Below are 25309 nucleotides of genomic sequence, written 5' to 3'. Positions count from 1 at the left end.
TAAACATTTAAAGAGTTTATTTGAGCAAAAATCTATTCAGATCCGCTAGCTGCGGACTAAAAGTGCTTAGGGGTGCCCCACCAACAGGAGCTCAGGGACAGACTTTCATACAGTAGATAGGGAAGCAATGTGAGGAAATTATTGATTGATGATAACCCAGTGCCTGGTTGGTTGTGTGCGACTGGTTGTCCTTGGATTTCAATTTTGTAACCCAGAGACATCATCGTTGGATTGGGTCTGCTTCTCTTGCGAAAGTGGTGGTGGGTCATGGGTGCAGAGACAGCTTCTGCCTGTGTGCCCAGGCCCTGGCCGGGCCAGCAGAGAGGAGATGAGACCGGGGCACCCAGGAAAGAGAGGTGGAACTCTGATGGGTAGGGGGTGGGTGGGCTGGAGCTACCAGAGGGAGTCTGTCATCTCCAGGAGCCTGAGAAGCATAGGGATGAAAAGTTAGGGAATCAGGCTGAGGTGGCATGAGGGGAGACTGCCCCCTAGTGGGGACACATGGAATTGCCAGCTAATGCCAAGGACCCTCCTGTCCTTGCTCCTGCCCCCAGGAGCTATCATCACCTCATGTTCTAACTCAGCCAAGGTCATGTCTCCCAAAGGCAATGCTGAGACTGGAGCCCGGAAGACTGAAGCCGATCAGCAGCAGCACGTCGGGGGGTCCTCGCTGTGGTCAGAAGGCTGGGAGGCCCGATGTGGGTTGGTCTCTAGTGGCCAAGAACCTTCCTCTGCTAGCACCGTGGAGGGTGTGGGAAGAGGTGAGCTCCAGTCCCGCCCAGCGCAGGAGAGAGGAAATCAGAGCTGTGGGTGGTATGACAGCCCAGAGTAAGCTGAGCCCTTTGCCCGAGCACATGTGCCAGCCCATGGGTTGGTAGAAGTGCGAGTATGGTTGAGCAACGGGGGCGTGGTTCTGGTCCAGTGCTGTGGCAGAAGCAGCCTTGTGGGAAGAGGAAGGACTCCAAACCAGCACGGCTCTTGCCCTCTCTCCCTTCAAACTCTCTGAGGAGAACACTTGATCCTCAACCACCACCACCACCACCACCACCCCCCCCACTGCCCCTGCCCGGTCCTGAGTATGAGAACAACTCAGTCCAGGGAAGGCCAGGCCTCTGGGGCAAAGGTGCCTCCCTGTCCGGTCAGCCGCGACGGCAGGCAGGCAGTTGGCTCTGACCTGAACTTGGTGACACTGACTTGTGTTCTTGGCTAAAAAGTTCTACCACTCAGGGATTGCCTCTTGAACTCTGGCCATTCATTCATTCATTCATTCATTTTTTTTGAGAGGGTACAGAGGAGGGGCAAAGGGAGAGGGAGAGAATCTTGAGCAGACTCCCCTGTGAGTGTGGAGTCTGACGCAGGGCTCCTCTCACGACCCTGAGACCACAACCTGAGCTGAAATCAAGAGGCAGCCACTTAAATGACTGAGCCACGCAGGTGCCCTGGCCTCTGGCCTTTTAAACCCTGGCTCAAGAAAAAGCAACTTCAGACAGAGGAATGTGGATCTAGAAAAGGGCTTTGTGGAAGGCTTACAGTTAGGGGAGTGACCCGTGCCATGTCTTGCCTCTCAAGGTCTGTAACTTCCCAGCACCCGGGCTCTCCTTTTCTTCTTAGTCAGGGTCCTGCTCTTCAGTGTCCGATTGGAAAAATCCTTAGAGACTTTTCAATTAAGTGAATTATGCATTTTCAGGATTCATTCTGGACCCTGTCTTCTCTCCACACTGGGTAGAGGTCTACTGGCCTTGCCTCGTCCTTTTCAGGACCTCCACATGCTCACACCACCATATGTAATTCATATTCAGCCCAGAACTTTGGTCTCAGGTGTCCACTGGCCCATTTGATATCTGCATCTGTGTGTCTCACGAACATCTCAAACTCAGGATCCTTCAAATGGAACCTCTACTCTTCCTTCAGTAAATCCTAATGACTCTAGCTCCAAAATACATATGCAATGTACCCACTTTTCCCCCATCTCTTCGGCTCCTACTCGTGCTTGAAATAACAGCATCTTTCCCACTGAACTTGCCTTGGCCATTTTTCCCCTGGTGTTGCCTCTTAATGTGACCCTCAACTCATTCTCTCTGAATGATCAGAGTAATCTGGTTAAACTACAAATTAAATCATTGTAGTCTCATATGTAACTCTCTTCATGGCTACTCCTTGTATTCAGAATGAAATCTGTCTGACCCCCATCTGCCGTGCTAGCCATTAGTACTGCTCACCCGTGTCTTCCAATTTTTCCCTCCTTCCAGGAAAATGGGATGATTTCATGTCCCTGAAGTGAAGATAGGACTGTGAGACTTGCTTTGGGCAATGAAATGTAAGTAGAAGTGATTTGAAAGCTGGAACCTGACCATTAGTGAGCACACTCTCTCCTCCTGCTACAGCGATTAGGGAAACCAGTGTTGATATTGTAGGGATTTGGGAAGTTCGCCCAAATACTCGTTGACTTTTTGTGAGTCACAACAATCTCATGTTGTGAGATTGGAGGGTTTGTTTCTGCAGCAAAACACAGTCTATCCTGACTAACGCATTGTAGAAAGAGAGGTTGCATGTGGCGGTCCTCTTCAAAACAAAGCAAAGGACAAAGGTTTTTCAGAAAATGTCCTGGTTTTCATTAGACTAAAAAAAAAAAATAATAATAAAATAAATGAACAATGGCTCTATTGATTATTCCCAGAAATCCAATCCCCAAATTGGAGTGGATTTCTGGGTGATCCAAGAAGCAGGCACACATGGATTTTTGCCAAGTAATGACACACCTAGTTAACAGCTCTGGGTGTAGATAGACAAGACTGGATCACTGTTGGGGCAAAAAGAGGAAAATACAAGTGAAACTTTACAGAGAGATTATCTGATATGAGGGAAAGGCACCTTTGGTGTGTTTAAGTATCATTACTAAAGTTAAACATTAACCAGGAGAGACCTACTTTCTTCCCATAACCCAAGCAGTAACACCTGCTTCCCTTTGTTTTAAGTTTAACATATCCCAGGAAGGATCTGAGGGCTTCAAATTCAGCTGAAAAGGAAGGAGTTTGTGGGGCATATGTATTTTCCAAGCAGGAGCATTTCCTTGTCTCCTGCTCAGGCTCCTCTTACCACATATCTTCAGTGACTGGCCTGGCAGTGTTTAATAACTTAATTAGGAGAGAGAAAGTGAGACAGACAGAGAGAGAGCGAGAGAAAGGGAGGGAAGGTGAGATAACAGATAAGTGAGATGGACGGATGGATAGAAGGAAGGCAGGCAGGCAGGTAGGTAGGAAGGCAAGAGCAGAGGGGAGGAAGGAAGGAAATATACCTGTGATGACATTGGAACGTGTAGTCTCAGTGAGAGGGGAGAGATGGCCAACCTTCCTGAACATGTCTTAAACACACAAAACAGTAGAGTTTTTCTTTCAACCCACAGTGACCATACTTAGGGAGCCTCCGCTGAAATGGTATGGTCACTACCAAGGACTTCTCAGTGATCTGGCCTCCAGACACAGTAAGCAGAAAAAGGCAATTCTCAGAGCTCATCTCCAGATCATGTAAGAAATCATCAGAACATTTTGAAAACAAGGCTGCTCACACTCGTTGACTCCTGTGCTCCTGCTAAGGCATTCCTATGGCTAGGGTGCCAGTATCACATTCCCAAATTCCCATTTCTAGGGACAGAGAAGATGCCTATGGGGCCTTCCCAAGGAATCGGCATCTAGGGCTCCAGTCATGTCTTCATATACAAGCACAGTGGGGCCACCCTGATCAGATACACTCTTTCATCCTAGACTGTGTGAGATCTGGCCTAGGCAATCTCTTCTTTTCTGAAGGACAAGACCATGCCACCATGAAGTTCAAAATCCCTACCACTGAGTTAGTCTGGTTCTTGCTCCTAGCTAGAGGCCCGACTCATGGCTCTGCCTCCTGGGTTCTTGGATGAGGCCATCCATAGTTTCAACGTTGAGACATTTGGATGAGTAGGAAGCTTTAGGCTGGGCCATACAAGCCCAGGTTCCTGGCGGTTTGAGAGATCCTGGGCGTTTTCCTCTGGGGAAATGGATAGTGAGCTGGCTTTCCAGACCTGTGTGGGTTCTTCTTGGAAAGAGGGTGCCAAACGTCCAATTTCAAGCCAGATCCCTCTGCCTTTGTCTGGGCATTGCTCACCGGACATTCACACTGGGCTGTTGGTAGGTTGGTGGACCCTTGCTGGGTCATCGGATTGTTTTCAAACAGACCTGGGTCTCCTTCCTGAGGGAGTCTTTGTTTGGACCCCATGAGCTTGTTCTTGTGTTTTACTGGAAGACTGATTTCCTGGTGGAAGGTTTGAACGCAGCGGTACATCTCCAGGTGTGCGTGCCATGGAGATTCAGGGCCCCGAAGACAGCCTCCGTTGGCCTCCTCCAGCATCCCCTCAGCCTCTAGATCTGCCTCTTCTAGGGACACTGAATGTCTTCTCTCCTTGTTAATCCAAACAGGACTGACCATGGACTCAGCCGGAGCAGGCGTGTGTCCTCCTGGCAAAGCAAGGCACAAGCAGGGTCACCACTGGTAGGTACATGGCAGCGCTCATTCTGGCGGTCTCAGAGGTCTCGAGCCATGGGAATATTATCCCAAATATGTATTTACACATAGACGTGAGTCACACGCGATCCCACTGTACCTGCTCCCACCTGTCCCCTCCCTTCCCTGCCCACACACTCACACCCACACCCACACAAACCCTCTCTAACACATACACACACTTATGCACATGTACTCATTCATTCAACAAGTATTTATTGAGCACTTATTACATGCCAAGCATCATTCATTCTAGGTTCAGGGAATACGGCAGCAAACGAGACAAAATCCACATCTTCACGGATAGGTTCTAGTGGGCTAGGAAAACACTAAGCAAAGGAATGTGTTACAAGAAAATTGCAGGGGGGAACCGATGCTATGACAAAAATCTGAAGCAGAACAGAGTTTAATAATCGACTCCAGTTCCTAACTGCAGTGAGGGGGTGACCCCAGGGCAGAGCTAGGGAACGAGTGTTCAGATTGGAAGAATGGAACAGAGTCACAGGCACTGGCCAGTGGAAAAGATTACTCTTCACCTACAGGGTTTTCTGTTCTGGGATTCCCATAATGGGTTTACAGCCCAAGGTGCAGGAGGGAGGAGCGGTATTTCAAAGCAGCTCCTTTTGGAGGTCTGGAGCCTCGCCTTCTCCCACCCCTCAGACACTGATCTGGGAACACAGTTACAGCAGCTCCCGCTTCTCTGAACTGGCTGCAGGGATGATGGTCCAGACTGGTGTCTCTTATTCTCGGGCACCTGTTTTTACCACCTTGTGGCACACGACAGTTTATCATCAACCCTTGGTGGCAGTGACTGAAAGGGATTCCAAAGAGAGTTGGTCTATTGCCTCTGGATCGTGAGTGGGGCTCCCTTGAGCCTCGTGGCACTTGTCCCTGCTGGAGGCCCTGGATGGGACAGGTGCGCGCAGGAGGGGAGAGACGGTGCTGAGGTATGAAGGCAGAAGGAAGCCCCTAGAGCTCCGGATCTGGGAGTCTGAAGGAAACAGGACTGGTGGGGCCATCTCTGCAAACCGCAGAGGGACTGAAAATGTGTTCCCACTTCAGGACTACCTGATTTTTCTGGACATAGACGCCCTGACTAAAAGTCCAGAATGCTATGTACTTATTTGGGAAGAGGGGAAGAGGGCATGTGATAGGAGAACCTTGGAACTAGTATCCTCTCCATTATGTCCGGGCAGATGGGCAGGACTTGGTTGCAGAAAGGAGCCTCCTTCCTTGTCAGTCCCAGTTCGGGGGCCACAGAGGACAAGGAAAAAGACCAAGTGGAGGGTACACCTGGACCCCGACCCCAAACAGATCCTGCTGAGTGGCTGACTTCATCTGGGAGTCAGAAGTCTTCCCTGACAAATCAGAGTCTGGTCCGACCAGCCTTCTGGCATTAACCTGGCCAAACTGATCAGTGAGGATAGCTGGGCCGGGGGTGGGGGGGGGGGAGCACACTGAGTTACAGAGTGTGGGAGAAAGACCCAGAGGGTTGGGTTGGAGCAGGGGCATGTCGAGTTGGCCTGTCTTTGCAATGTGCGTCCGAATTCTGAGTCTGCTGAGCCTGGTACTCTCTTGCTTTGATGAGTGGTTTAATTTCTTGTTTGCTGAATGACTGAATTAATAAACATGTTCGGGGATGGACTAGACCTTTAGGAACCTTTTGGTGTCCACCCTGCAGTGATGGGGAGTGTCTGGCTGTGCCAGTTCAGTTCACACAGAACAGCCCCAGGAATGGGAGCTGGGCACCCTCTGCTCCGTGGGACCACTGTTATCTCCACAGGGCAGCACACTTCCTTCCAGATGGTGATGTCCCTCTGGCCCCTGATTCCTTCCCAGCTGGCCTAGCATTGGGTGGGCCGCTCAGGGAGTCCTGAAGAAACCCTCAGGCACAGCATTGCTCTTCCCACCTCCCTCCACCCATTCATTCCTCTGTTAGAGAGAAGGGCTGGGGTGGAGCCTTATGCTCCTAACTTATCCAGGAACAAAATCTGAGTTCCCAGAGGGAAGAGGCATTCTCTCCTTGAGTCTTCTGTATCTCATGCCTCCTTAGAAGTTGTTTGAGACCATGATAAGTAAGCTCCATGAGTCTGGGTCCCTGAGCGCCACATGTCCTCTGGCCCATGGCGGACTGTTGGGAGCACCATGTCTGCTCTCTCCAGGGCCAGTTTCTCTGCTTTGCAGGAGGGGAGACCCAGCCAGGAAGTGCTCCCATCACCCCCCCCCCCCACCTGGCCCAGCAGGGGGCCGAGCCACCTCCACCAGGCAGAACAGTCTGGCAAGGTGAGAACCTAAGAATGGAGGCCGGATACAGCAGGCGGCTGGCTAATGCCTGGCTGAGGCCCCTGCAGGGGAACTGAGCCAAGCAGAGCTGCCCAGAACTGGCCTCCTGCTGGGCTCTGCTGGCTTGCCTGCTCTTTCCCACCAGGAGGACCCACAGAGCCCCCACCGGCCCTGGCCGCAGCCCACCACCCATCGTGCCCATAGCCAGGCCCTCCTCCCTCCGCTTTTGGCTTTTGTCCCAGCACCTGCCCAGCCCTACCTGTCGGGAGCACCACCAGGTAGGCCCGCGCCCTCTGCTGCCTTCGCAAGCCTTCGTACTGGGCTCGCAGGACCTGGATGCTGAGTGGGGGCTCTTTCCCCGGGGCCTGAGGGCCCGAGCCCTCCGCCATGAAGCAAGACTCCAGCTGCCAGAAATGCGGCAGGGCAGGGCAGAAACTGGGCCACCCCTTCATCTGGATCCGGGAGAAAAACAAACAGTGATGGGAGGGGCGAGGGAGGGGGAGAGAAGGAGCGGTGGGGGGCGGGGGGGGGGGGAGAGAAGCGGTGGGGGGCGGGGAGAAGGAGCGGTGGGGGGGGTGAGGAGGGCAGGTGGAAAGGGGGGGGAGGGGAAGAGGAGGGGGGAGGAAAAGGTAAGGGAGGTGAAGGGAGATGGAGGGGAGAGGAGGGCAGGGGAAGTGGAAGGCGGGAAAGGAGTGGAGCTGAGGGGAGGAGGAGGTGGGGAGCCATGGCGGGGGAGGGAGGGAGCAGGAGAGGGGAAGCGGGGAGGAAAAGAAGGAGTCAGAGGGAAGAGGGGAGAGGGGAAAAAAGGGGTCCCCACGAGGAAAGGAAGGAACAGAGGAGGAAGCTGGTAGGGCCAAGGGGGCTAACGGGATGAGAGAGGAGGGAAAGATGGGGGCAGGTGCCGGCAGGGCAGCGGGGAGGAGGGACCTAGAGCGAGATGGAGGGGCGTGGGGTGAGGGAGGAAGAGGGGAGAAAGAGCAAGGCACGCACAGCTGCTCTGAGCCCTTCTGGGTGCCCAGGGAGGCCCCGTGCTCCAGGTCCTTCACTGCTGGATCCCAGTGTTCAGAGTCTAAAGCCCAGAGTTCCTGCGCAGTGTCCCGCGTCCCCCCTGAGCGGGGAGCTGATGCTGGGCTGGGCCAGGCGCCTGCTCAGCTCACACCTCTTGGACTGAGACCTGGAATCTCATGGGCAAACCTGTTCGTTTGGTTTCGATGGAAAAGGAGCACCCTCTGCAGCCTCACAAAGCTGTGCCTCACAGTGCGCTTCAGCCATGCCCCTGAGAACCCCAGCAGCAAAGGTGCCCCCCCCCCATCTCCACTCACCCAGCACACACATCCCAGGAGGAAGCCCGGCCCCAAACCTTGCCCTGGGGACAGAGGCAGGGGAGCCCTGTCCTCTGGCCAGCCGCAGCTCTCTGACATTTGCACCAGCCTGCTCCAACTCAGCTTTCTCCAGCCAAGCAGGGAGCTGGTGTTTCTCTTACCCGCAGCGAGGCGCACCCTCACCCCTGCTGTCCAGCCCCACCAATTCTATATCCCCTTGGAATCCTAGACTCTCTCTCCCCTGCGCCAGCTTGGATCCATCCTTGTGCCTTTCGGTCAGCGAAGTCCCTGTCTATCTTGTCCTAACATGAGGCTTGCAGAGAACCAAATTTCCCAACACACCTACGGAGGCTGTGGAAAGGGTAGCAGCTGAATTCTAGAGCCGTTCTGGAGCCGAAATGCATGGGGTCTAGTTACCAGGAGTGGGAGTGAGAGATGGACAGGAAGTCTCCACTGGGCAGTGTGTTTTCGAGGGCTGCTCTAATGGAGTGCCACAGACTGGGAACATAAAGGACAGAAATGTATTGTCTTAGAATTCTGGAGGCTAGGAGTCCGCGGTCTCCCTGTGTGCCTGTCTCCATGTCCAGATTTCCCCTTTCATGAGGACAACAGTCATGTTGGATTAGGGCCCACTCTAATGACCTCATCTTAACTAATTATATCTGCAATGACCCTATTTCCAAAATACGGTCACATTCAAATGTCCTGGGGCTAGAACTTCAACGTATGAATTTGGGGGCGGGGGGACACAATTTAACCCATATCAGGTAGATGAATGGTAGTTCTGGTCACAGAGCTGGGCCCAGGAAAGGAGCAGACTAGGGTGTGGGAGAGGAGAAGGGGTGTGTTTCAGTTGTTGTGTTAGGGATGCCTGTGGTTTTGGATCCTCAGGAGGGGCTCAGCAGCTTGGCGGAGACGTGCAAATGTTGTCTTTGGTGAAAATGATGTAGTTGGCTCTCAGAAAAGTTGGCTCGTGCTCTGAATATTCACGTATAGGTTTTTCTTTGAGTACTTGTCTGCAGTTCTTCTGGTGACTCTTCCCAGGAGCAGAATTGCTGAGTCATACAGTTGTTGCCTGTTGTTTTCATTGCAAAACTCCCTTGGCTGTAAGTATATTGCATTCTGAGGATATTTAAAAAATGTTTGCATTGTCTGCTTTGGTTTTTCAGTTGATACGCCAAGAACTCTGCCCTAGAGCAGGCCAGCCTTTGCAAGTTGGTGTGTTTGGTGTTTTGGAAAGGGGATCACCATTTATAATTCCTCATCATGCCGTGACAAAATAACTCCCTGTCTAAACCAGGAACTGTCTGACCTTCTTTTTCTAGCACTATTATGTCAAATGAATGAAAAGTCCAGGATAAAAATGTGCAAAAGTTTTCCCAAATTTGTTTTGCGGTGGCCTACCGGAATCATTACCTGTGCAATTAGAACTTTATATGATGACTGTGCAATCTTATTAAGTGAGGTGAGTAGGCACTGTGGTGACCAGGTTCCGGAGTCTCCCGCCAGAACACCTGGGTTTTCATCCTGGCTGTGCCACTTACTGGTTGTGAAATCTGTTTTCTTAATCGTCCCAGTTTCCCCATCTGTAAAATGGGCCAATAATAGTTATGCGTAACTATTTACCATCTGTAAAATGGGGTTAATAATAGTACCTTTATGAGGGTATGAAGTCCTTAGAACAGTGGTGGTGTGAGGTCAGTGCTATAAGAACTTGTTGGAGATAAACTGACAGATCGGTTCAGGTAATTACATACCTTAAATTACGATTATAAGTTAATAGTGCAAGTTCTTCTCAAGGAGGATCTTATTGATTTTAGTTTTGACAATGTCTATCACTCTCTGTTAAAAAAATATTTCCCAACACCCTCCAAAATAAAGCATATAAAAGTTATCGAAGGAATCCTCTGGGACAACTACTTAATACTTAATTTCAAATACCTAAAAAGAGATATTTCAAAATTTGAAAGGAATTTTACTAATGATAAACACAATGTACTAGAATAATAACAGCCTCCATGTTTTGGCTTTGAACTTAAGATTCAATTCATTCAATATGTATTTCATTCAACAAGTACTTACTCAGCTACTGTGATGTTCCAGACTCAGTAATCGATCAGTGAAGAATAGCAAATAGACATTATCCTCATGAAACGTCCAATGCAGTTGTGGGGAAAGAACTGTTATCATTTATGGTAAGAACGAGGTGAAGAGAGTACAAGAAGTAATTTAAATTAAATTAAATATATGTTAATTTAAATTAAATTAAATATAAATTAAATATTTATATACATAAATATAAATTTAAATTAAATATATGGCAATTTAAATTAAATTAAATATATAGTAAATTAAATTAAATATATTTAATAAATTAAATTAAATTAATTAAATATATGGCATTTAGTGGAGTTCCTAACTTTTAGAATGTATGTAATAAATGTTACCTATGATTATTATTCCAATAATGATTATCATTTATTCAGTTTATTCACCATAAAAAAAAAATCCATCATTTAAAGTTGCCTGCCCTCTAGTGAGGACCTTAAGTCATAGCCACACAAACAACTTGGAAAGATTGAGGGGTTTTGGTGTTTCTACTGCTATTTAATGAGCTCTGGCTGGTTCAGCTATCAGGCCCCATAAACCTATAAATTTCTCCAGCGGGCTTCTTTACACAGGCTCAGTGCCAAGTGACCTCACCACCCTCCCTGGGCCCATCTATGACTAGTCAGTGCCTATGAAGTGGCCTGAGGTAGAAGTTCTACTGAATAGGCCTAACCCTTCCGGAGGTGGCAGGCCCAAGTAATCAGGCTTCACATAGAGCAAGACAGAGCCACTGAATCCACAGTCAAAGGAATCGGATGGGAAGTATTTGAACCCCATTGGTGGGAGACCATCGGGACAAAGAATGCCTGCTACTGACCAGGCAGGGGTGCCTCTCATTCCCAAAATATTTCAGCAGCAGCTCCGAGCAAGTCCAAGTGGGTTTTGTGACTATTGCCTTGTTCTTACCTTCCCCGAATATCTTTACCATAACCCTGAGTTAATCCACGTGGTTCCAGTGTCAAAGAGCCTGACCAAAGGCTCTTTGGATATGCTGTCCCATTTCATCCCGACCAGCTTCCTGGGAAACAGGTATTATTACCCCCATTACAGGGGCTCAGAGAGGTTGTGTAACCTATGCAGGGTGCCACAGCTTGATAACTGGAAGGACAGAATTTGCACCCACTTCATTCTGCTTTCGGAGCTGGAGTTCCTTCTCATAAAGTATGTCCCATGCGGGGCGCCTGGGTGGCTCAGTGGGTTAAAGCCTCTGCCTTCGGCTCAGGTCATGATCCCAGGGCCCAAGGATCGAGTCCTGCATGGGGCTCTCCGCTCAGTGGGGACCCTGCTTCTCCCTTTCTCTCTGCCTGGTGCTCTGCCTACTTGTGATCTCTGTCTGTCAAATAAATAAAATCTTTTTTTAAAAAAGTGTATCCCATGATACTGAAACCTGAGTCTGACGTCTGAAACGGGGGTCTGAGATTAGATACTCCTCCACTATTTATTATTAGCAAAATGCTCTTTTAAAAAACCTAGTTTAAAAAACTTTAATCAGTTTCTCAGATAATGTTCTGTGTGAGCTTTAAAAATAAGATAACATCCATGGGAGCACCTGGTAGAATACTGTGACTCCATCTCAGGGCTGTGAGTTCCAACCCCATGTTGGGCGTGGAGCCTCCTTAAAATAAAAAATTGAAATAATAATAATAGTAAGTTAACATCCAGGAACAATTTGATTCCTTGTTCCAAAATCTGTAAATTTTCCTTTAATCAACTCATCCTGAACCTGATCCTTGACTGAAAAGTCTTCCCAGCCTTTTGGGCCCACATTCTTGGGTTTTCTGTTATATAGTGTGATGGCTGCAGTCCGAAGGTGTTTAAGCTTAATTTGGGGGCTCTCGATTCTGACTGCACAGTAAGAATCACTTGAGTAACTTCTTATAGTTTCTGACGCCAGGGCTTCATCCCATACCCACTGGATCCAAATCACAGAAGGAAGGGGCGAGGCTTCGCTACTGTGATACTTGCCGGCATGCCATTAAAGCCAAGAACCACGGAGCTATTTCCATAGTGACTTATCAAGCTACCTAGCTTTGGAGAAACCTTTTCCTGTTCACAGTCCTGGCAGATCTGTTTGCAGAGATGCATTTATATTGGAGAGTGGGGTGGGGATGTGGAAGAAGGGATTGGCTTCAGGTCTCAATTTCCCTGCTCTGAGCCCTCTGTCCGATCTCAACATAGGTGTGTCCTCTCTGCTACAGCCTATGAACTTGAGACCCGTTGCAAAGATTTGCGGAAGAAGAGCGAGCCTAATTTCAGAGACTCCCTACAGGGGCTGACCTGTTAATGTCGCCCTATCATGTAACCCAAGCTATGAGTTTTTCCTTAGACTGTGTTTTCCAAGCTCCGTGTCTCTGCTCTGCTGTTCCCAAACAACACTGGGTCCCTCTTCCTAGCGTGTGAAATTTGTGCACAGATCCAGATGTGTGCACAGAACGGCAAGGATATTTACGGAAAAACCTACTCATCTCTGCTTTTGTTTCTACTGAAGATTTCAGCTACATCTCTGGCTTCTGGAAGATGACTTTTGGATCCCAACAGGTTTAGCTGATGACCCCTGGGCTTCCAGAAATCACATGTACTAGTCAGGTGAGAGTTGCTCAATTTGACATCACTTCCCTGTCAAGTGTTGAGATTCGACTCTTTGTGACATTATATTTATTTTATTTATTTCTGATATGTGTTTTAATAGGCTGTTTTTGTGTTTGGGTGGATTTGGAGAGGTGATAAGCCCAAGAACACAGAGGCTTTTGAGACCCAGAGCCAGGTTAAACATTTGCTAGAAACTTCCATCTCCTGGAATTTCTCTTTCCGTACCTCCTGGGCTGCTTAGTTCTTTCTCAGAATTTCTGGGTGGAGACAGGCCTGGGTGGCCTCCCCACTTCCTCAATGGTGAATCACTAAAGAAAAAGCCTTTTTGGAGTCTCTAGTTTCTGTGCCCCCAACTTTAGCCCAGCCCATCTGGGAGAGGGGCCATTCCTTTGAATAGTCAAAGGAGAAGCCACTAAGGGACACGTGAGGGCTCAGTTGGTTAAGCTTCCGACTCTTGGTTTCGGCTCAGGTCATGATCTCGTGGTCATGATCTCATGCGTCATGCGATCGAGCCACGCATCAGGCTTCCAGCTCAGCACAGAGTCTGCTTGAGATTCTATCACCTTCCCCCTTCCCCCAACTCATGCTCTCTCTCTCTCTAGCCCAGTGATGGGTATGAAGAAGGGCACATATTGCATGGAGCCCTGGGTGTCATACACAAACATTGAATCATGGAACACTACATCAAAAACTAATGATGTACTGTATGGTGACTAACATAACATAATAAAAATAAATCTTTAGAAAAGAAAGCAGTAATGAAAATGTGATTACAAATATAAACAATGTGGGTCTTCAGGCAGTTTGTGAATATGAGGACAGATAACTAAGTATCTAACTGTCTTGACTTCTTCATGCCTATAGTCTGTAGACGTGAGGAGGCATGGAGTCAGATGGAGAAAGATTTGGGTCCACCCAGAAACTGGAATTTGTATTTTGCTTGAAGTCTAATTGACATATCACTCCTGGGCTGTTTATTGGCAATAATTACATCCCAAGAAAGTTGACCTCACTTAGGGACCCAAGTGGACAGTGAATCTAAATTAAAGAAATTTCAAGCCATACGTAAATACATCAATACAGAAAACTCCCTTGAAATAAAACAGCTTAAACAGCTTAATATGCTTGTGATGAAGGTGGCACTAGAGAGCCAGGGGGTGGAGGGAGAGGCAGTAAGCAGTGTTCCATAAACAGTGTTTAGTCCAATGGAGAGCTCTGTGGGGAAAGATTAATCTTGACCTCTGTCTCCCATCATACACAAAACCCAATTCCAATTGGATTGTAGGTCCAAATTTTATTTATTTATTTATTTATTTATTTTAGATTTAATTTTTTTTAAAGATTTTATTTATTTATTTGACAGAGAGAAATCACAAGTAGATGGAGAGGCAGGCAGAGAGAGAGAGAGGGAAGCAGGCTCCCTGCTGAGCAGAGAGCCCGATGCGGGACTCGATCCCAGGACCCTGAGATCATGACCTGAGCCGAAGGCAGTGGCTTAACCCACTGAGCCACCCAGGCGCCCTGTAGGTCCAAATTTTAAAAGACAGTAAGTCTTCTAGAAGAAATAATAGAATAAGTTTTGGGGGAAGGCAAAGGTAATTTAAACAAGACAGGAAAACCACTAATCAGGGAGCATATTATTGATAAAATGGAATGCATTAAAATGAAGAAATCCTTATTTGTTTCTTATTGAAGACATTAAGAGTAAAAATGCAAGGCACAGAATGGACATAGAAATACCAGTCAGTAGATTCCTATCTAAAATATATAAAGAACTACAAACCATTGAGAAAACATAGACATTAATACAGACATAGAAAAAAGACAGGTACTTCAAAAAAAAATAAGTCAATAAGCATATAGAAAGATGTTTAATTTCCACAACCCTGAAGTCAATAACAGGGCTTTTGATAATAGATTTAAAAGGAATGAAATATTCACAATTTTCCTGGTTTCTTCGGGTAGCTCAATACTATATCTAATGACTGTTAGTTGAATGGACACTTGTTCCTGCCATCATCAAATTGAACTGAATATGAATTTCTCATTGGAACCCATTATGATAATTTCTTCTATCTACAGATTCCATTAAAAAAATTTTTCTTCCTGGATATTAATCCTTCATCTCATTGTTTTATTCTAGCACCCAGTTTCCAAATCATTTCTGCTACTTTCCATTGTTCTCTGTAGGGATTATGCAGTCAGCTAAGCAAAGATTACTTCCCTGGGACACACAATGCTTGGCGTAGTGCTGGTGTGGTGTTCAAGAGCTTCGAGCCAGTTCTCTATGCCAGCATTGACCTGTCTGTTCAGTATCATCCATTGCTCACTACCTTCTCCTCTCCCAGTTCCGACAGTTCCCTATGTGCATCTTTCCATGGGCAAGTGATGTTTCATATTGATTTCGTGGAGAATCTAGTTGACAGTCATACATACCAACATTGGCCAAAGAGAATTCCAAAGACCAGGTGTACACCATGGCATGGGAGTAATAAAATACTGTTCTTTGGACTGGGAATGTACAAGCCAGTGTTCCCCAGCTTCTTTCTGTGTTTTAAAATATTGGTTTGATTATTCAGATATGATGAGGCCAATGGAGCAGGAGATGTCTGCCCCTGGAAAGCCAGCTCATACTCACAGTTCTCATGAAGAAGGGCAGGAAGGGATGAGGGAAACCAAGGCAAGTGTCTTTATTGTGGGTTCCACAGGAAGGAGCAGGAGAGGCAGGGCAAACAGGCTGAAGGTCAGCGAGTTCAAATACTGATGATGGGCTCTGCAGCCCAGAACGTGTCCCTAATGCCTTGGACCTGGCTTCCCCTTAGTGGTGATGTCAGGCCTCGGGTTTGGCGTTTCAAAATCTGAGCTGTGGTGGGTTCAGCTCACCTGAGCAGTGAGGGCCCTTCATCCCAACTTTTAAAAACACAACTATGTTTGGTTTTCAGCTCCGAGGAGCAAATGCTGGCTGGTGGGAGATAGTTGGCTTCCGTCCTTGTGACACACGGTGGAAATTCACATGATGGATTTTAAAGTTTTTTAAAATTTTGATTCCAGTGTAGTTAACATACAGTGTTATATTATGTTTCCAGTGTACAGTAGAGTGATTCAACACCTCCAGACATCGCCCAGTGTTCATCCTGACAAGGGACTCATGAATCCATCACTTACTTTACCTCGCCCCCCAACCACCTCCCCGCTGGTAACCCTCAGTTTGTTCTCGACAGTTAAGAGTCATTTGCTTGGTTTGTGTGTCTCTCTCCTTTTTTTCCTCTACTCATTTGTTTCTTAAATTCCACATGAGTGAAATCGTGTATTTGTCTTTCTCTGACTTATTTCGCTTAGCATTATACTGCCCAGTTCCATCCATCTTGTTGCAAATGGCAAGATTTCATTCTTTTTTTTAAATTTTCCAAATAGTTTTATTTTAATTTATTTTCACATCCTAAGTTTATTTTATTGTCTTTTTCAATGTTCCAAGATTCATTGTTTATGCACCATACCTGGTGTTTCCTACAATACGTGCCCTCCTCCATACCCACCATTGCACTACTGGTATTTACCTCAGAGAGACAGAGGTACTGAAAAGAAGGACCATCTGTACCCCAATGTTCATAGCAGCAATGGTCACAATCGCCAAACTGTGGAAAGAGCCAAGATGCCCTTCAACAGATGAGTGGATTTCATTCTTTTTTTATGGCTGAATATAATTATGTTATGTCTGTATGTATATGTGTGTGTGTGTGTGTGTGTACCAAATCTTCTTTAGCCATTCATCTATTAATAAACACACCATGGATTTTGAACATGATCTTTTCTTTGGCTGTGGGGTGGTAAGAACAGGTGAATTGTGGCTCTGAGTGTAAGAGCCTGATGGAGAAGTGGTGAGGTGGACAGGCTCAGGCTTGGTTTCCATATGACAATCACACTCATAGGTCAGTCCTTTCCTAGCACTAGGAATTGGCTGGCTCTCGGCTAAGCAGTCCTATCAGGGTCACTAAGATCCCACATGTTGAAACATCACAATCAAAAGATACGCTTAATGCACTGTGTTTGAAAGACCTGATGTTAAATGAAAGGCTGTATTTTCTACCATGTTTATCCAGTGGAAAATCATTACCATGAATTTGAAGCACAGTGTGTTTTGTTAGAAAAAAATCTCATGCTGTTAAAAGGGTTAGAATCATTTTCCAGTATGATTAGCCAACAAACACAGTAACACACCAGGGATTTTGTCTTTTTTGATCAATCTGCTGGTTTTGTGTCTATAATTTTATCTCACAAGGTGCAACCCAGAGTTACATTTGTTACTTCTGAATTATGCATTTGACATGAGGAATTCTCTTTTCCATCTCAGTGTTTTAATTAGTAGCTAAAGAATCATTTACCAAATAATATTAAGTTGTAAGGATTTAGTCAGACTTGCAGTTTAAGCTGTGGATTTGAGCAGAATCATATTCTTATTAACGTCCATAAATAATTAAATCTTCACTAATAAATAACCTATAGTGCCCTATTTCTGAATGTATATGGGTTATACTCAATAAAGTCTGAAATTTTTATTGCTGCTAGTTTTTAAAATTTCTACAGGCTTCTGGCTTGGAAATTTTCTTTTTCCCTTTCAGCTTTTTCTCTCTCCTAACATCCTGTCGTGATTTTTACTATGACCTTGACTTGAACTCATTTCAGTGATCTTAAAGATTAAAAAGTAATGTGGGGTTGTTTTCAAATATTCAGATTTTGAATATATTTTAATCTAAAAACATAAATTAAGAGTTAAAAAGTAGAAAAATTAGAAAATTCTCATGTCTCCAAAAATTAGTTTTCCCTAAATATTTAGAATTGCCAGGGCACCTGGGTGGCTCAGTCGGGTAAGCACCTGACTCATGGTTTCAGCTCAGGTCATAATCTGAGGGTCATGAGATAGAGCCCCACGTTGGGCTCCACGCTCAGGGAGAAGTCTGCCTAAGACTTTCTCTCCCAGGGTGCCTGGGTGGCTCAGTGGGTTAAATCCTCTGCCTTTGGCTTAGGTCATGATCTCAAGATCCTGGGATCGAGCCCTGCATCGGGCTCTCTGCTCAGCAAGGAGCCCGTTTCCCTTCCTTTCTCTCTGCCTGCTTCTCTGCCAGCTTGTGATTTCTGTCTGTCAAATAAATAAATAGTCTTTAGGAAAAAAAAAAAAAAAGACTCTCTCCCTCTCCCTCTGCCGCTCTGCCTCCATGCATGTAGGCACACCTGCACTGATCTCTCTCTCAAATAAATAAATCTTTAAAAATAAATATTCAAAATTGCCTCAAAAATTAAGGAACAAATATAAAGACATTAGTCAAAAAGGCCAACATCTTTACTTAATTTGTGAAAACAAATAGTTATTTTTATAAAAAAAAATATAAAGCCACTCCAGTATTCAGTGTCCATCTGAATATATAAAGAAACATAATTAGTATCCCAATATAAAGAAACATAATTAGTATCACATTTTCATGTATTACATTCAGAATATAAAGAAATATATAAAGAAACATAATTAGTATCACATTTTCATGTATTACATCCAGAATATAAAGAAATATATAAAGAAACATAATTAGTATCACATTTTCATGTATTACATCCAGGCCTATAGGTTTATATACAAATTCAAGAATGATATGAATTCTGTACTATTGCAAAACGTTCCTGGGTTGTGCAGTGCAACTGTTGCAAACTCTGCCCTACTTTGTAAGAACCTCGGCAACTGAGACTTGAAATACCAAGAGAAGCAAGATAAAGATTTCTCTACCATGACAGGTCAATGACACTTTGTATTACAAGAATCAGCCCCCTCCAGGCTAAGAGTTGACCATGAAGAATGGATCATTTCTTCTTCTACTCCATTCCTCTCTCACTCTACAGTTAGCACCTGTCTCCCACATCTATGACAGCCCCAATAGGTCTTGGCTGACCTAGTTACTGGTTGCTATGACACAAACTCAAAACCGAGGCTTGGACGGAGAGAAATGTGTTGATTCTCTGACGGTGGTCACATGCGCTCTTTCACTAAGGTTTGTTCTAAAGCATGTCTGTTGGCAAATGTATGCACAGATGGCCTCGGGGCCATTTAACACTGCAGTGAATTCAACCCTACAGTTTTTTCATCTTGATATTAATGCCTCCAGATAATGATAGAATTCTGTAGCTTCTACCCCCCAAATATTGCTTCTCGAAGTTTCATGTTCTAAGAATCACTTAGAAAGAGCTTATTTAAAATGCAGATTCCTGGGTCCCACCCCAGAAATCCTGCTTATATAGAATCTGCATTTGCTGGAAGTTTCCAGACCACTCTCTAAGAACCACTGATATCTACCCATCTACAGCAGCACCTCCTCTTTAACTCTGTAGTAACAATTCAGATCCCCGCCCCCTACCATTTTCTCCCAGCGTGGACTCCTGACTGACACAATGGCCCCAGGAGGGACACCAATGTAGGGATTCTCTTTACCAGCTGCGCATTTCAATCACCTGGAGAACTTTTTTTTTTTTTTTTTTTTTTTTTTTAAGATTTATTCATTTGACAGAGAGAAATCACAAGTAGAGAGGCAGCCAGAGAGAGAGAGAGGGAAGCAGGCTCCCCGCCGAGCAGAGAGCCCGATGTGGGACTTGATCCCAGGACCCTGAGATCATGACCTGAGCCGGAGGCAGCGGCTTAATCCACTGAGCCACCCAGGCGCCCCACCTGGAGAACTTTTAAAAAAATTCCTGATGCCCGTGCTTCTCGCTCCTAGCAATGAAATCCTACTCTGTGGGACTGGCACCCCAGCTACCAGTATAGATCAAAGCAAACCCAGTAGAAAGATCTGCGCAGCCAGAGTCAAAAATGACTGTTCCCATCATCCACTGCCTGCCTTGATCTTTCTTCCCCTGCCTTAAAGTATTCTAAGGTTCCTTCTGTCCTGGAGCAGAGCCTCCTGGCTGGTATCCCGGGGAAGCAAACAGGCTACAGGTGTGGCACAAAACATCGACCTACCAGTAATCCGGCTGCTCCTGGGCTCACGCTGTAAGTAGCTTCTCCCAGAGCTCCCTAGACTCGAGCTTGAGTTGAGCTACGTTTGCTTTCTTCTCCAAGACCGTGTGGTCTCTGCTGCCCACTGTAGATGGGGACCCCATTGCACGCAGAAGGAAAACAGGGCCAGGTGGACCAGAAAGCTCAACCCCAAGGTAGGGCTGCTTGGGGAAGGGGTGTCATGTGAGCTGGGGTTGGTGGAAGGCCCATCTGCACCAGCAGCCCCCCAGATTTCTGTCTTCACACGTATTCGGTTCTTTAACCGATGGTCACTGGTGTGTTCTCCATATGGTTATGGGGTGACTCCCCCACTAGTGCACACGTGTTCTAAAAACTACTTGCATTATCACTGGGAAGGATTTGATCTAAAAACATGAACCTGGATTTGAAATCTGTTGGCATTATTGCTGTGAGTGTTAACGCTGTGTTGGGCTATGAAAAAAAAGAACTGTTTTTTCTCTTAAACATCATTTCAGATGGTGGTTGTTAAATTGTTTTGTGTTTATCACCTTGTGTGATGCAAGTGTGTTGTTGTTGTTTTACATAGATGGTTACTAGCTAAAATAGCAGAAACCTTGCAAAAGCTTGACCAGGAATTGTGTGTAGTATAACCTGCCCAAATAAGAACACTCCCAAATGTGTAAAAGCAGTTATATACCTGACTTCGGGGTTTCAACAATATCGAAATTGGGAATTTCTGTTTACCCAAAGCAACTTGCTGGTCCACTCACTGGGTCGTGTTGTAAGATTTCATGAAAAGTGCTCGTTGAGAGAGACTGCTCGCTTGAAGTGAAACTAGGGGCCACTAAGCCTGATCCCACTAGCTTGGTCCTCCACAGCCAATCATCATTCCAGAAGCTTCCTGTTCCTGAGCGCCAGACATGGACTGGAAGTGGTTTCCGGGCACAATGAGCTCTGTGGCGTTGCGTCTGTTACCAGAGGTCAGGGAGGATGGTCATCATGGGAGAAAGAGGAAATGGAGCCAGGCAATTCTAGTGTTCTAGTATTTCTAGTATTTCTCAATTCTTGACATGAAATTTTTTTTTTATGTTAAGTGATAATACTACTTTAAAAATCCACAAAGCGGGTGAAAGAACAAGTCACCAGCTGAAAAAATACTTGGGACATAAAATCAATAAAAGGCTAGCATCCAAAATGGACAAAGAATGCTGAAAAAATCAGTAAGACTGAACAACCAACAGAAAAATAGAGGAAAAGACTGGAATAGGTGCTTCACAAGAGAAAATCTGAGTAACCAATAAGCATGGTGAAAGTGCTCAGCATCATTAACCCAAAATGCAAAATAAAATCAAAATATGGTTACACCGCCACTAAGTTGGATTTAATTTGAATGTAGAGGTCTGAGTGTAGTAAATTGGGGAGTATGTGGAGTAACGAACTTATTCCTGTCGTACCTAGTAAAACTAGCATTTAATAAACTTCAGCAAATTCATACTTGACTCAAGGCAGGGTCCAGGGACCAGACCTGTTCATGTTCAATAACATGAACATGAACATTGAGAGCTTGTTAGAACTGCGGAATCACAGACCCACCAAACCGGAATCAGCATCATAACGCGCTCTGCAGGTGAATTCATGTACACAATAATGTTTAAGAAGCATAGGTCTGTGACTCAGTAATTTCACTCCAAGCCTCCCACTTAAAGAACCTTGTTCATGACAGCATTGTCTGTAAACAAAAACTGAGACTAATCCTAGTCCACTGACCGTGGAATGAACAAAGAAATTACAGTGTAGCCCTAGAACTCTAGAGCTGTGTGCTCCATTATAAATTGTAGAGATACCTGGATGCAAATTGTAGGGGTGCCTGGGTGCAATTATAAATGGAAATCGTTTTCTTAATTCCTCTTCTACTTTGCTATTAGTGTATGGAAATGGATTTCTGTATTTTGTATTCTGCAGTTTTCCCAAATGCTTTTATTTTAGTAGTTCTGGTTTTGTTTCTGTTTTGTAGAGTATTTAGGATTTTCTAGTATAATGTCTTGTCATATGCAAATCAGGACCGTTTTATTACTTCCTTACCAATTTGGATTTTTGTTTTGTTTTGTTTTGTTTTGTTTTTGGTCTGATTGCTATGGCTAGGGCTTCCAGTACTATATCAAGTAAAAGTGGTAAGACTAGACATTCTTAATTTTTCACCATCGAGTATGCTGTTAACTGTGAGCTTATCATATAAGGCCTTTATTATGTTCAGGTATGTTCCCTCTGAACCCACTTTGCTGAGAGTTTTTATCATAAATAAATGTAGAAAAAGCCTTTGATAAAATTTAACCTCTATAGAAATGATTGTAGGATTTCTAATTCTTTTTTCTTTCTGCTGTTTAACTTGGGGACTTTCCATTTCCCTGCCTTCTAGAACACTGATTTGTTTCTCTACATCCACTAACGTGTTGTTTCCCTCTAATGTATTTTTCAGTTCAGTTATTGTATTCTTCAGTGCTGATTGGTTCTTTTTAAATACTTTTTAAAAATTTTTGTTGAAATTCTCATGGAATTCCTCCACTGTTCAGTCTAGCAAAAGTTTCTAGGATCATTCCTTTAAGCTCTTTCTCAGGTATATTGCTTATCTCTGTTTCATTTAGTTCTTTTTCTGAGGTTTTGCTTTGTTCTTTCTTCTGGAGCTTATTTCTCTATCTCCTCATTTTGCTTGACTTTCTGTGTTTGTTTTTATGAATTAGGCAGAACAGCTACTTCTCCTATCCTTGAAGAAGTGTATGGCCATCCCCTGCGTAGACTGTGTGTGTCTGATGACGTTCGCTGGAGCTGTGGCCAGAGTGGGTTGAGCGTCCTAGGGTTCATCCTAGGAATTTTATCCTCCTATCATTAATGTGGTATATCACACTGATTTGCAGAGCCATCTTTGAATCCCTGGAATAAATGTCACTTGATAATGGTGAAGGATTCTTTTAATGTATTGTTGAATGTGGCTTGATAATATTTTGTTGAGAATTTTTGCATGCATGTCCGTCAGGGATATTGGTTGGTCTGTAGTTTTGTTTTTGTTTCCTTTTGGTATGGTCTTTGTTTTTGTAACGAGAGTAACGCTGGCATTGTAGAATATATTTGGAAGTTCTTCCTTGTGTGTGTGTGTGTGTGTGTGTGTGTGTTTGTGTGTGTTTTCTCAATACTTACTCTTCCCAAACTATTAATTCTTTTGTAAATGTTTGGTAGAATTGACCAGTGAATCCATTTGGTCCTGGACTTTGATCAGTCGAGAGGTTTTGATTACAATTTGTTTGGATTACAATTTTGTTACTACTCATCAGTCTGTTCAGATTTTCTATTTCTTCCTGGTAGTGCTTGAAAAGGCTGTTTTTAAGAATTTGTCCATTTTTTCTGGGTTGTCTAATTTGGAATATTTTTCATAAGTCTCTTATAAATCTTTTGTTTCTATGGGATCAGTTATTTCTCCATTTCTGATTTTGAATTATTTTTCTTGATAAAGGCTTTATCAATTTTCTTTATCTTTTCAAAGAACAGGCTCTTGGTTTTGTTGACCTTTCTATTTTCTTTTTTGTTTGTTTCCATTTATTTTTATGCTGATCTTTATTTCCTTCTAACTTGAGGCTTTAATCTTTTTCTGAGATAGGCCTGTATCACTATAAATTTCCCTCTTAGAACTTGCACCGTGCCCCCCGACCAAAATTTTGGACTCACTTTTATTTGCTTCAAGGTATGAAATGGTAAGATTTCATTCTGTATCACTGAGTAGTATTTGTGTGTGTGTGTGCACGTGCCACGTGTTTATCATTTACCAATGGATACCTCAGTTGCTTTTATATTTTGGCTGTTACAAATAATGCTGCTATGAACATAGGGGTGCATGTATCTTTTCAAATTATTTTTGTATTCTTTGGAGCATTTCGTTTGGCCTCCATATGTTTGGGGTTTCTTTTCCGTTGTTTTTTTTTTTTTCTTTTTTTTCTTGTAATTGATTTCTAGTTCCATACCATTGTGAACAGAAAAAAAGCTTGGTGATATTTCAGTCTTGTTAAATTTTTGAGACTTGGTTTGTGGCCTAACATGTGATCTATCCCAGAGAGTGTTCAATGTGCTCTTGAAAAACATGTGTATGCCATTTTATGGGATAAAATGTCCTATTATACATCTGTTAAGTCCATCTGGTCTAATGTGTCCTTCAAAGACACTGTTTCCCTATTGATTCTCTGCCCTGTCCCCCGCCCTGCCTGGATGACATATCCATCCACTGATATGAGTGGGATGTTAAAGTCCCTTATTACTGTATTACTGTTGGTCTCTCTCCTTTTGTCTATTAATGTTTGCTTTATGTATTTAGGTGTTGCAGTGTTGAGTACATTGATACTTAAAACATTATCCTCCTGTTGGATTGATGCCTTTATCATGTAATGCCCTTTGTCTCTTGTTACAGTCTGTTTAATCTTTTTTATTATTATTATTTTTTTACAGTCTCTGTTTTAAAGTCTTTTTTTCTGATGTAAGTATTGCTACCCTGTTTTTTTTTTTCCTTTCCTTTTCATGGAGTATCTTTTTCCATCTCTCCTTTCAATCTGTGTCTTTAATTCTGAAATGAATTTTTTTAAGGCAACATACAGATGGATCTTTTGTTTTTTTAATTTATCCTATCTATGTCTTTTGACTAGAGCATTTAGACCATTCACAGTTAACTAGTGACAGGTATATAATTCCATTTCGTTAATTGTTTTATGGTGGTTTTTGTAGTTCTTCTTGCTCCCTTTTCCTTGTGAATGATGACTTTCTTTAATGTTATGGTTGGCTTTCCTTTCTTTATTATTTGTGTATCTATTACAGGGTTCAGGTTTGCAGTTACCATGAAGTTCATATATAACATTCTTAAGTAATTGACAGTCTATATAAAGTTGGTCACTGAAGTTGAAACACGTTCTAAAAGAACTTCATTTTTACTCCCCCCCATCTTGTGCATATGTTGCCATATTTTACATCTTTTTTGTGAGTCCCCTTAACTAACTTTTAAACATCTAATTTTACTGGTTTTAAAAAAAAATAGTAAATATACAGCATTTTATTAGTTTCAGGTGTACAATATACTGAGTCAACAGTGCTATACATTACTTTGTGCTCATCATATGTGCACTTTTAATCCCCTTCACCTATTGCGTCCATCACCTCCCCAACCCCCGTCCCCCCCAGCCTGCACCTCCCTTCTGGTAACCATCTGTTTTCTATAGTTAAAAAATCTATTTTTTTTCTTTGTTCATTTGTTTTGTTTCTTAAATTCCACAGCAGTGAAATCATATGGTATTTGTCTTTCCCTAACTTGTATAGCATTATACTACCTAGATCCATCCGTGTTATTGGAAATGGTAAGATTTCATTCTGTATCACTGAGTAGTATTTGTGTGTGTGTGTGCACGTGCCACGTGTTTATCATTTACCAATGGATACCTCAGTTGCT

At 44.3% G+C, this 25309-nt stretch overlaps 1 protein-coding gene and 1 long non-coding RNA gene across 3 annotated transcripts in view; one reads left to right on the top strand and one right to left on the bottom strand.

Moving 5' to 3' along the window:
* C12H9orf152 (chromosome 12 C9orf152 homolog) lies at nt 1-7960 on the bottom strand. The gene is made up of 4 exons (XM_059141710.1): nt 7807-7960; nt 7076-7268; nt 568-4487; nt 1-424 (listed from the first exon to the last, which is right to left on the bottom strand). The coding sequence occupies exons 2-3, from the start codon at nt 7266-7268 to the stop codon at nt 3961-3963; spliced, it is 720 nt and encodes a 239-aa protein (XP_058997693.1). The 5' UTR covers nt 7807-7960; the 3' UTR covers nt 1-424; nt 568-3960.
* The window catches only part of LOC131812346 (uncharacterized), a 41079-nt gene continuing 20217 nt past the window's right edge, over nt 4448-25309 (top strand). The window contains exons 1-2 of one of the 2 annotated variants that reach the window (XR_009346307.1): nt 4448-4521; nt 12736-12833. This is a non-coding gene — a long non-coding RNA (uncharacterized LOC131812346). Of the gene's footprint in view, nt 4522-6676; nt 7095-12735; nt 12834-25309 lie in introns of those variants that run through there. The other variant, XR_009346306.1, reaches the window with a different exon arrangement.

The sequence above is a fragment of the Mustela lutreola genome, chromosome 12 (assembly GCF_030435805.1).
Source record: "Mustela lutreola isolate mMusLut2 chromosome 12, mMusLut2.pri, whole genome shotgun sequence".
Classification (NCBI taxonomy): Eukaryota; Metazoa; Chordata; class Mammalia; order Carnivora; family Mustelidae; genus Mustela; species Mustela lutreola.
This window is presented reverse-complemented; position numbering and strand designations above follow the sequence as displayed.